Raw genomic sequence first — 12,073 nt, 5'->3', positions numbered from 1 at the left:
GGCCAAGGATGAAGCTCACTTGGTAGAATACTTGCCTAGTAAGTCCTGGTTTCCATCCCCAGCACCACATCAAACTACTCCGAAGGCAGAAGCAGGAGGATGAGAAGTTCAAGGTCATCCTTGGCTACATAGCAAATTTGAGGCCAGCCTGGAATACTTGAGACCTTGTCTCAAAAGAAAACTCAAGGCCAGGTGTAATGGCGCACACCTTTGACTTTAATCCCCAGCACTCAAGGAAGAGTCAGGAAGATATGGGTTCAAGACCAAACTGATCTACATAGTGAGTTCCAGGCCAGCCAAGACTGTAATGAGACCCTGTCTCAAAAACCAACCACTACCACCACCAGACATGCCCCACCCCGACCCTGTGTACCCCCCTCCCAAAAAAAGAAACCCAGTAAAAACATGGAAGAAAAGGCTGCCTCTGGTCCTCTGGCCATGCTGCGGAACATACAGAAAAGCAATGTATGCAGCATTTGGTGCTGTTATAGTTGGGCATCCTCCACTGTAAGTCTTGGAATCTTTTCCTATAAGGGAGAACTGTTGTATTTAATTTTCTTAATACTTCAAGGTGTTTGGTGGTAGTGGGGCATGATTGTTATCCTAGCACTTGGTGAGGCTGAGGCAGGAGTAACAAGAGTTTGAGCTGAGCCTGGGCTTCAGAGTAAGTCCAGACCAGCTTGGGCTACACAATGATATCCTGTCAAAAAAGAAAAGACAGGAGGTAGAGAAAAAAAAAAAATCTAAGAACTTGTCCTCAAATTCATGTTTCTGGATATTCACTTTGTATACCAAGCATATAAGAAACCCGTTAGGTGCTACATTGATGAAATACACAATTCAACTGTAAGTAGTTGTATACCATGCATGTTTTATATAACTTTCAGAAGGTATAAGTAATTCTGTTCTTGTTTGGAGTGTGTGCAAACAAATAACTAGAATTCATACTAGCCTCAACATCTTTGTTCCTTATTTGCCAATTTCTTTTATAACTCTGCTTCCCCCCTTAGGAAAGAATTTCACAAAACCCTGATATAGGAAGGATGTGGTGGTGCAAGCCTGTAATCCCAGTGAATGGGAGGCAGAGACAGGACAGATTGCAAGTTTGGGGCCAAATGGGGAGACCCTATCTCAAACAAATACAAGGCTGGGGAGATGCCTCATTTGGTGAAGTGCCCGCTGTGTACCCAGAAACTGAAAAGTCAGGCAAGGGGCACACATCTGTAACCTGGATGAGGGTGTCGGGGAGGAAAGGGACAGAGGGAACTGGCAGATCCCTGGTGTTCACTGGCACTGAAATCTGGCTTCCACATGCACGCACACATGCACGCACACACCCCACAAGAAGACATACACAACTGCCATATACATACATACATACATACATACATACATACATACATACAAATGCACGTGGAAGGAGGAGAGAACCTACTCCCAAAAGTTGTCCTCTAACCACCCCACATGCATTGTGGCATATATATGTAATTTAAAAAAGACTGTTGAGACAGGTTAAGAATGTCAGTGTTGTATGCTCTGTTTACTAACAGCTAAATTCTCTATTGTCTGAAACGTAGTATACTGTTGTATTTTTTCAGATAACTGTTTGCATATATACTTTTCTGTATTAATGTCATAAAGGAATGGAGGTGCAGAGTTGGAGCCTGTTTTAAAATTTCCATCTTGTTTAAAACTAAACTAAATGGTGCTCACTCAGTACCTGTTAGGCTTAGTTTTAGCTCCCTTCATTCCCTTAGAGATGCATGTTAGGGACAGTTTCTAATCATTTCTTATTAGTTATTACTATAAATAATATTTCTTGCCAGGGATTCTGAAAATAGGTAATAAAGGGAAGAGCTACCTGGAACTGCTTGGTTGATTTCTGTATGAAACTGGTAGTATATAATTTTAAACTTTTTTATGGTCCTTTTGAACATATTGTTCCAGTTGAAACTGATGCTTTATAGAACTTTATATGACTCTTTAATTTACTCTTCAGTGCTTTAGAATAGTTTATAAGGTAACAGACCTTTTTTTCTTTTTAACTCAAAGACATATTTTTTACTCAGTCATGCATATCAGCATTTTTTTATTATTAGATTACATTATACATTTGTAATTTTATTTCTATTTCACTTATCATTATTATGTGTATGTATGATACGTGTTGAGGGGGCCCATGTGCCATGGTACACATGTGGAGGTCTGAGAACAACTATAAAGTTGGTTTTCTCCTTCTGCCTTTACATGGGTTCCAGGATTCAAATTCAAGTTTCAGGCTTGTATGGCAAGCAGTTTACCTGTTAGCCCATTTTTTTTATTTATTAAAAGCAATTTCTGATCATTATAGACTTGGAATACTAATAGTACAAAGAAGAAAATAAAGTAATCTAGAAAACAGTTATCTTAGACATAATGATTATTCATTTTGTATTTAATTTTGTGTTTATTTCTTTTTTGGTTTTTCAAGACAGGGTTTCTCTGTATAGCTTTGGAGCCTGTCCTGGAATTCACTCTGTAGCCCAGGCTGGCCTCGAACTCACAGAGATCTGCCTGCCTCTGCCTCCCGAGTTCTGGGATTAAAGGCGTGCACTACCACCGCCTGGCCTTCATCTGTTTTTTAAAAGTATTATTTATTTTATATATATGAATGTTTTCCCTATGTGTATGTTTGTGTACCATGTACATGCATGCCTAGTGCCTGAGGAGTTCTAAAGGTGTCAGACTATTGGAACTAGAGTTATGGATGGTTGTGAGGTACCATGTGGATGCTGGGACCTCTGCAAACAAGTCCCCATCCTTTATCTTTTTTTAATCATTATTTTTTGCTTACTTCTTTTTATGCATTTAGAATCACAATTCATATGAAATTTTATTTATCTAAATTTTTATTCATTTATTCATTTTGTGTATATGTGTGAGTGCTGGCACTTGCATGTCACAGCACACCGTGGAAGTCAGAGTTCACCTTCAACCTTGTTGAGGCTGTTCTCTTCTGTTGTATAGGTGTCCTCCAGGCTAGTTGACCTTTGAGCTTCTGGTAGATTTTTCTATTACCGCTTTCCATCCTATGATAGGATGGGATTATGGATGTGTGCCACCCCCCTCTTTTTACATGAGTTCTAGGGATTGAACTCAAATTGTCAGGCTTGTGTGCCAAATACTTTTACCTGCTGCAAGCCATCTCCCTGGCCCCATGATTTTATATTATTGTTTTTCATTAAATGAGCACTACTTTCTCATGTCATTAAATACTACTTTTTTCTCATGTCATTAAATAGTGTCAAAATGTTATTCTTAACGTCTTCAATATAGTCTGTTGTAACATAGTATCTTAATTTCAGCATTTAATTCCTATTCTTTGTTAGTCATAAATATTATTATGACAAACATTTAGTATGTAAATATTCCAGCACCCATGTTGGGTGGCTTATAACTGTCCATTCCTCTACCTGCAGTGGGATCTAACACCTCTGGTCTCTGAGGACACCTGTACTAACATGCAAATACACACACACACACACACACACACACACACACTATTATAAAAATTTAATTCTTTAAACATTGGCTTTAAATTTTTTTTTTTTTTTTTTTTTACTAACTTGTGTAATTGAGTATGGATGTCCATGGTGTGCATATGGTGGTCAGAGGACAACTTTCAGGAGTTGATTCTTTCCATCTACCTTTGGGTTTTAGGGATTGAGTTAAGATTAAGTACTTCTACTTGCTGGACCATCTCACTGGCCCTAAACCTTGATTTTTCTTAATTAGTCTTCAGCATTCAGGTGAGTTTCACTTTTAGGCAAATCCTAATTGTATCATTTATGCATTTTGGTTGCTCTGAGTACGTGAGCCTTTTTCCCTGTAGACCTGGGCATCTAAGGACAGCCTTTTAATGCATCTTTGTTTTCTTGTCTTAAGCATCTCACTTACTCTTGGTAGTATCTCTCAGTTTGTATATTCCTCTCATCATTTATCGTTTAGTCCTATAAAGTTCTTACATTTCATCCTAAAAAATAGATCAGGAAGGAGACAATACGCTGTGAGTGTCATGCCTAGACACATGATCTGCTTGTCAAGCGGTAGAATTACAGATGAGCTGTGAGTTAAGTTCACATTGAGTGGCAGCAGCATCATTCAAGATTTCACTTTTTGTCTCCATCTGTTCATACTATAGAAATGTGTTGTTTTTTGTTTGTCATATAGAAATAACCAAAAGCATTCTTTGCGTGTCACAACTGATGTAGCAGATGGAGAATGAAGGAAGAATTAAAAAGGTGTGAGTGGAAATTTTTAAATGGGGAGAGAGATTATTATTCTTAAATATTTAAATTTTCTTGGATGCAAAAATGATGGAAATGACAAGGGACCTGAGAATAGGAGATGATTTAAGAATAACTAGGCATTTAAAGAAAGACTTCTTCCTCCCATTGTGATCTCTGTTTGGTAAAAATGGTAAAACAAAGGCTTACAAATTGGGACAGAAGCAGGAAATCCTATTAGTGGCTGCCAGTTTAACATTCAAGACCAAAGAAAAGCTTACTTCTGTTAGATTTTAATGCTTTTTCTCCCAAAGTCTTTCTTTTTCTTTTTTAGCAAGGCACAATTTTGTTTTTATACAATTCTTAATAAAGATTCCAAATTATAATCATCCTCATTTTTTGAAGGTTTGAAATTTGTGGCTTGATGAAAATTGTTTCAGAATTTATGTAATCACTTTCTACTCCTTACCAGAAAGAACCTTTTCCTTCTAATAATCAATAAAAGAGAAAATTTGGCTCCAAGTACCAGAATCAATATAAAAGTAAGGACTTCTGCCTAATTCTTTTGTCCACTTCTACCTTGATAGAAGTAGACACAAGGAACCTTTCAAGCCAAGTTCTGATCTGTGGTTGTGTTAGGAAAACAAGCTCTGGAGGTAGGAGTGAAATTATCTACAGCACAGCAGTTAGGGATTCCCATATAGCAATGATTTGCTTTCCAAAGATGATCTGCGTTTTCAGCCATAATGACCATAGTTTTTATATTTATTTGCTTTTATTTACTTATTTTTTGATAATGTGTTATTGTTCTAGAAAGTACTAAAAAATAAATTATTTTTGTTTTTTAAATGTGTTTAAAACAAACCAACCAACCAGAAAACCTTGTTGTCCTGGGGCTATGTGAGGAAGAATGAAGCTCTCATTTCCCAGTACCCAATCATCGGCTTGAGCTGGCCTCTCCTAGGAGCAGAATTTATTGAAGCAATTTATCCTGGCTAAATGTGATATAAATCTGTGTATACGTATGTACATACAGAGTCTATTCCATTACAGCAGGACTGAAGCATCAGTTTCCTTCATAGTTAGACCATGTTCCTATCACATTGAAAGATGACCAAGCAGCCCCTTCTATTTTATGAGGCACCTCACACTTTTAAACACCGATTAGTTGTGGAATTACTGATTAGACAACCAGAAATACTGGTTTCTAACCCAAAAGTAATTCCTAAGAGAATAGGAAAGATATTACCTTATTGCCCTCTATTTTAAGCCTGGTTTTCTGTTACTAGATTCATTCTAGCATGTTAGCATTTTATTTTAATGCAGGCCTGACTGAGATTGACCTGACATTTTGGTTTATCTCCAGTATGAAATTTGAGATTTGGTTACAGTTCTGAAGTTATTTCCAGATGTAGTTCAACAATCATCCCTCACTGATCTTCCCTTGTCCACATTCTTTTATGTATTGTTCTGTGTTGTGTGAAATGTCCTTAGAACCTTGTTCTATAAGACTACTTTTATCCTTCCTCTCACTTTTCTCTTTGACCCTTCCAAAGTATTGTTTATATATTTTGGGATATTTTTACTGTGATTTGCATTTCTAGTCATTATTCATCTCTGCCTGGTTTTTATTCTTAGTTGGAATATGAGAAATTTCCCCGACGCATTCAGATTGCATTTGTTGTTTGACAAAGAATTTTGATAGACAGTTCAAGAGATTAGCTTTAGTCGTTTAAAAAAACAGTATAAATTCTGTTAAATTCTTCAGAGAAATAGAGGGGATGGATGGTGGTGCATTTCTTTTATCCCCTGCAGCAACACACATCTGTTGGCTGCAACAGAGCAGCCCAAGAACTCTGGCTGAGAGCAGCACAAACAGCCGGAACATATTCACCCAGTAAACCCCCAAAGAGTCGACATTTGTTTTATTGCTGCTTTTAAAAACCTAGCCATAAATAGAATCAGAGGGGGGAAGGGCACTGATATTTCTTCATTTGCCACAGACGATTGGTGGTGGGGGAGGAAGAGGAGGCTCCCAGTGGGGAGGGGAAGTTTTTATTTTTATTTTTTTATTAATGAAAATAATTTCCCATGTAGTCCAATAGGATGGGTGCTTTGTTTTCTTTGGCAATAATCTGGGATAAACGACCCTTGCCAACAGTCTCATAGTTTATACACCAGGGAGCCAGATTATAGCCCTGTAAAATGGAGCACCCCTCCTATAATCCCTTAATTAATTAAATGACAAATTTTGGTCTTCTCTAGTTCAGAAATATGGCTTCCGCATCGAGCGTTCAGTGAATTTATTGACACAGAGAGCCGCACTGGTTGTAATTCAGTATACTGGAGAAATGTGTTATATACTGTAACAGAAAGAGGGAAAACCCAGCAAAGGCTTAAAATTCCTGGACTATTTGAGTCTGAATTTTCCTAATTAAAAGTTTCAATTGAGGCACAGTAGATCATATGCCACCTGTCTAATGATTCTCCCCAAAGTAGCCTGTGTTTACAGCTTTGATAGATGGCATTCTTGGAACACCTGTTTCTAGGCTTGATATTTTTGAAGCCCATTTTTTTTCTCCAGCGTATTTAACATAACTTTTCCCCTACTCCTTCCCCCGCTCAGCTCTGCTCTGCTTTATGAAATATGGGAGACGACAGACCGTTTGTGTGCAATGCCCCGGGCTGTGGACAGGTACGTTTACAATATACTTTATTGTGAATGTCTTGTTGTGAATCAAAGTGGCTGTTTTATCACTAAGGCAAAGAGTTTAAAGCTGGTATTTTACGTGATCACTGGAGGTAATCAGATCAGAGGATTTGCAGTGTGTAAATCCAAGTTATGAGGAAGTGTAGGCACTCCACCGTAATGAAATCTGCCTTGCTTTCTTCCATCTTGTTATTCTACTGATGTTTGTTTTCCAACACACAGTGTTAAAGAATATGTGTTACTTGCTCTTCCTTTCTAAAGCTATCCATCTAAACACAAAGCAGGTTTAAAAATATCTTCTTCTTGACCTTCAGGTATATAAAAGTCTGCTTAACATATTTAGACAGTCAGCTAAGGTTTCCATTTATTGTAAGCCTCCAATTCCTGAGTCTCTGTGGATTTCTCAAATAGGAAACAGAAATGTTTCTTTTGATTGCTGATCAGAAAAGTCAAGTTAACAGCTAAGGCGGCAGGTGTCAGTCCATCAGGAACAGACAAACCCACCATAGACTGGAGCCTCACCCAGTGTCCTCACACGTGTCCCTGTCTGACACCATCACGTGTGTGGTTCTGTAGGTCGGCTCCCACCTGATGGTTTGTGTGTGTGTGCCTCCTCTGTCAGGTGTGTTTCCTACACTTCCTATAAAATAATTCTGTTGAAATTGCCTTGTTTCTCATTTTGTATATTAACTTTTTCCCCTAGATCTTTTTCTAATGCTTCTACAAATGATGAAAAAATGGATAAAAGTTTTACTTGCCTTCGTTTTGTAGAATCTCTACTATATTCAGTTAGAAATATGTCATGTAACTGTCCAGTGACACTTACTGGTGGTATATGAGATCACAGACCGGTTTCATTACACATTGCAAATACTTTAAAAAAAAAAAAAGAGAGCTAAGTCCTAAGCATTTCTAAGAATTGGGATTTGAAAGGTAGATGAGATGATGATGTGACAAGACATAGAAAGAAGATTCCAGATTTCATAAGAGGCTGAAATGTTCTGGTAAGATACTTAAACCAAACCATTGTGTTGTACAGTATTAAGCGTCCTAGAGTGTATTTTCTTCCTTTTTTACAATTTTTAAAAATGTGTAGGTGTGCTTCTATTTTCAAATAGCATTATTAAGGTAGAAAATGTAAAATGATCCCTCTAAATTTATGTGTGGGAATTTAATAATGCTGTTTGCTGTGACTCCTGCAGCTGATACATAGTAATCCCCTGTACTATTTGAAAAATCTGAATTTTTGGGTGAGTTTATTTTCCTCATATGTGACCTTTTTTTTTTTTTTAAAGACAAAATCTCACTGTGTAGCCCCGGCTGCCCTGGAACTCTCTATGTAGACCAGGGCGGCCTCAAATTCACAAAGATCTACGTTAAAGGTTTGTGCCACCATTCCTGGCCAGCCCAGGCTACATGAGACCTTGCCTCACAAACAAAAAAAAATTTTTTGTGATCCAGACATGAGGGTACACACTTTTAATAACAGCACTCAGAGGCAGAGAAAAAAGTGATCTTTTAAGGGTGAGGCCAAAATGGTTGAAAGGATAAAAGTATTTGCTGAACAAACCTGACAATCTAAATTTATATCGGATCCCGTGGGGAAGGGTGAAAAGAAAGAGTGGAGTCTTGAAATTATCCTCTGACCTCCACATGTGCACTCTGGCATGTGTACACCTGCACTTACACACACACACACTACTAATAAATAAAAATAAAAAATTTAAAAAGCTTTAAAATGCCTGGTGTCATGGCTCATTCCTTTATTCCCAATACTTGTGAGGCTGAGGCAGGCAGATCTCTGAGTTCGAGGCCAGCCTGGTCTACAGAGTGAGTTCCAAGACAACCAGAGTTACACAGAGAAACCCTATATCAAAAAAAAAAAAAAAAGGAAAATAGTAAGGACTTTTTACTTTGGCTTCTCTGTTTTGTTGGGCTTTGCTTGTGAGCCTTTTCCCACATTTACAAATTGTGTGTCGATATTTATGATTCACTGTAAAGTCTTTAGATTTGGATAGCTTTTCCCCCTAGTGGGAAGTTGGATATGGAGTTTGGAACTTGAGGACATCATCACTTCTTTAATAAATAGGTTAGAAAGCTCCATCCTAAGAGTTTGGTGGCGATGTGACTCATCCCTTTACCCCCTTTGCATATCAGAAACTGTTCATTCAAGTAAGATTATAGTTCTCCACTTATAGTTAGTCCTTTCTTCATATTTCTTCTGAGATCTGGTAACAAATAGCTCCAGAATAAGATTTCAGCAGATGCATGTGATCACCTCATGCTATGTGAAATAGAGAGAGTGTGGCAAAAGATGCAAATTTGGTAAAGCAAACTACCATTTGGCATGCCATTGAACTTCCTTAAATCTTTTTTTTTTTTTTCAAAGATTTATTTATTATGTATACAGCATGTATGCCTGCAGGCCAGAAGAGGGCACCAGATCTCGTTACAGATGGTTGTGGGCCACCATGTGGTTGCTGGGAATTGAACTCAGGACCTCTGGAAGAGCAGTCAGTGCTCTTAACCTCTGAGCTATCTCTCCAGCCCGAACTTCCTTAAATCTTGAGAACAGTTTCATTTTGGAACTCCCCACAGGACTTTAAGTTACTTGTAATCTACTTGTTATTAACTCAAATTATTTATTCCAAGTGTAGTAGAAACAAAAAGTCTATGTAAATCCCAGGAAGAAACTGTGATAATCTTAGAGAAGTCTCAAAAACAGTAGTAAGGAGAAAGAGTTGGCTCAGAAGTTAAGAGCACTGTTGATCTTGCAGAGGACCCAGGTTTGATTCTGAGCATCTATATGGCCGCTCACAAACACGTGTAACTCCAATTCCAGGGGATCCAACACCCTCTTCTGACCTTCATGGAAACTGCATGTACACAGAGCACAGGCAACAAAGAAACAAACAAACGAAAACCTTTTTTATTGTGGGGTTGGAGGTTTAGCTCAATAGAGGTAAATGTGCACGAATTTGTGCAAGGCTCTAGGTTCAGTCCAGCTCTGGGGAAAAAAAGCAAAGAGAACTAAAGGAGTTCTACTTTGTTTCTGTATCTGTTCCTTTTGCAGACTGTACCATATACATCTTTAAACTCAGAAATCACCATGTAGTTTAATATTAAGGGAAGGTGAAAGGAAAATTTACCTAAAATAGACTAGTAGATTATACCCTCCACTATATAATCAAAACCACCAGCCTCTCAATGGATCCATAAACATGTTTTGGTTGCTAGGTTTTTAATGGCTGTTATTTTTGGATTGTGTTCATGATCTACTTCCCAACAGTCTGATGTGACACAGCTGAATTCTAAATACACTACATGTACTTAAAAAAAAAATGGCTACTGAAGATTGTGCTGTCTGCATTCCTGTGTAAAAAGACAGATGATAAGATTTTTAGTCCCCTTATTCCTATTGGCCTATTGAGACTGTTTCTTCTGAGGCCTCATCACCCTCATGAAGAACTTGGGGAAAACAATATTCTTGCTAAAACCTCTCTATGGAATGTGGTGCAAGCAGTCATTAATAGAACTGAGCTGCCTCCTGAGAATGGGTTAGTGTTGTTAAGGCAACAATCCCCCAGATACCCCTTTGACAGAGGCCTAGTTGAATGGAGTTGTGTGGGCTTTTGAAGCAATTATGAGGTAGCATCTATTTAAGAGCTCTGTGCACTTAAACATACCTGTAATCCCAGCCATTATTACACTAAGGAAAGAGGATCACAAGTTCAAGGACAACCTAAGCAACTTTCTGAGAACCTGTCTCAAAAACTAAAAGCCCTCAGATGATGTAGCTCTGTATCGGAGTGCTTGCCTTGTGTTTTGTTTGTTTGTTTTTGCTTTGTTTTTTTTTTTTTTTCTGGTTTTTCGAGACAGGGTTTCTCTGTGTAGTTTTGGTGCCTGTCCTGGATCTCACTCTGTAGACCAGGCTTGAACTCACAGAGATCCACCTGGCTCTGCCTCCCGAGTGCTGGGATTAAAGGTGTGCGCCACCGCTGCTTGGCCGCCTAGTGTTCTTGAGGCTCTAGTTTAGGGGTTGGAGAAATGGTTCAGGAGTTAAGAGCATGTACTTCTCTTGCAGAGGACCTGAGTTTGGTTCCCAGCACCCACATGGTGGCTCACAAGCACTTATAAGTCCAACTCTAGGGAATCTAACATATTCATATACATATATATGCATGTAAATTAAATTAAATTAAATTTTGTTTGTTTGTTTGTTTTGAGACAGGGTTTCTTTCTCTGTGTAACCCTGGCTGTCCTGGAACTCACTCTGTAGATCAGGCCGGCCTCGAACTCAAAGATCCACTTGCCTCTGCCTCCTGAGTTCTGAGATTAAAGGCATGTGTCACCACTGCCTGACTAAATCTTAAAAAAATATGAAAAAAAAATGAGACCCTGGTTCAATCCCCGACACAGAAAAAAAGAAAAGAAACTTCTGTTTAAAAACACTCTAATTAGCCAGGTGGTATTGGTGCATGCCTTTAATCCCAGCACTTGGGAGGTAGAGCCAGGAACATCTCTGTGAGTTTGAGGCCAGCCTGGTCTACAGAATGAAATACAGGACAGACACCAAAACTTTACAGAGAAACCCTGTCTCAAAAACAAACAAACAAACAAAAATGTGGGTCTTCATTATATTGCCCAGGCTAATCTAAAACTTCTGGGCTCAAGTGATCATCTTGCCTCGGCCTCCCAAGTAGCTGGGAGTACATTTATATACCATCTTATCCTGCTTATTTCCTGTAAGTTTTTAATATTTTGGGGTGCTACTTTTACTTCAAAGTCTATAATAAATCCCATAGAATGGAAGCAACTATTCATACTAGGTCATTGTCAGAAATCCTGAATTTGAGATGTTATTTCATGTGTGAATAGATAACTTACTTTGGGTTGCTTCTGCCCATTTTGGTGTGTGTGTGTGTGTGTGTGTGTGTGTGTGTAAGTTGTGTATATATATGTGTGTGTGCTTGCATGTGTGTATATTTGCATGTAGAGGCAAGAGATCAGCCTTGGGTGTCATTCATCAGGATCCATGATCCATCTTGTTTTGTTGATAATTTCATAATACATGTACTGTGTTTTGATCAAATCTGTC

The 12,073-nt window shown here is 38.4% G+C and overlaps 1 protein-coding gene across 8 annotated transcripts in view; it reads left to right on the top strand.

Annotated features, from left to right (window-relative positions):
- The window catches only part of Atf7 (activating transcription factor 7), a 106,123-nt gene that overhangs the window by 18,714 nt on the left and 75,336 nt on the right, over nt 1-12,073 (top strand). For all 8 annotated transcript variants that reach the window (XM_052749102.1, XM_052749103.1, XM_052749108.1 and 5 more), the window contains exon 2: nt 6,892-6,960. In XM_052749102.1, the coding sequence (XP_052605062.1) occupies nt 6,906-6,960 (55 nt within the window). In that variant the 5' untranslated portion in view covers nt 6,892-6,905. The remainder of the gene's footprint in view (nt 1-6,891; nt 6,961-12,073) is intronic.

The sequence above is a fragment of the Peromyscus californicus genome, unplaced genomic scaffold (assembly GCF_007827085.1).
Source record: "Peromyscus californicus insignis strain IS unplaced genomic scaffold, ASM782708v3 Scaffold_20__1_contigs__length_68692818, whole genome shotgun sequence".
Classification (NCBI taxonomy): domain Eukaryota; kingdom Metazoa; phylum Chordata; class Mammalia; order Rodentia; family Cricetidae; genus Peromyscus; species Peromyscus californicus.
Note: the sequence above shows the minus strand (reverse complement) of the source record. Positions and strands in the feature narration are given on the sequence as shown.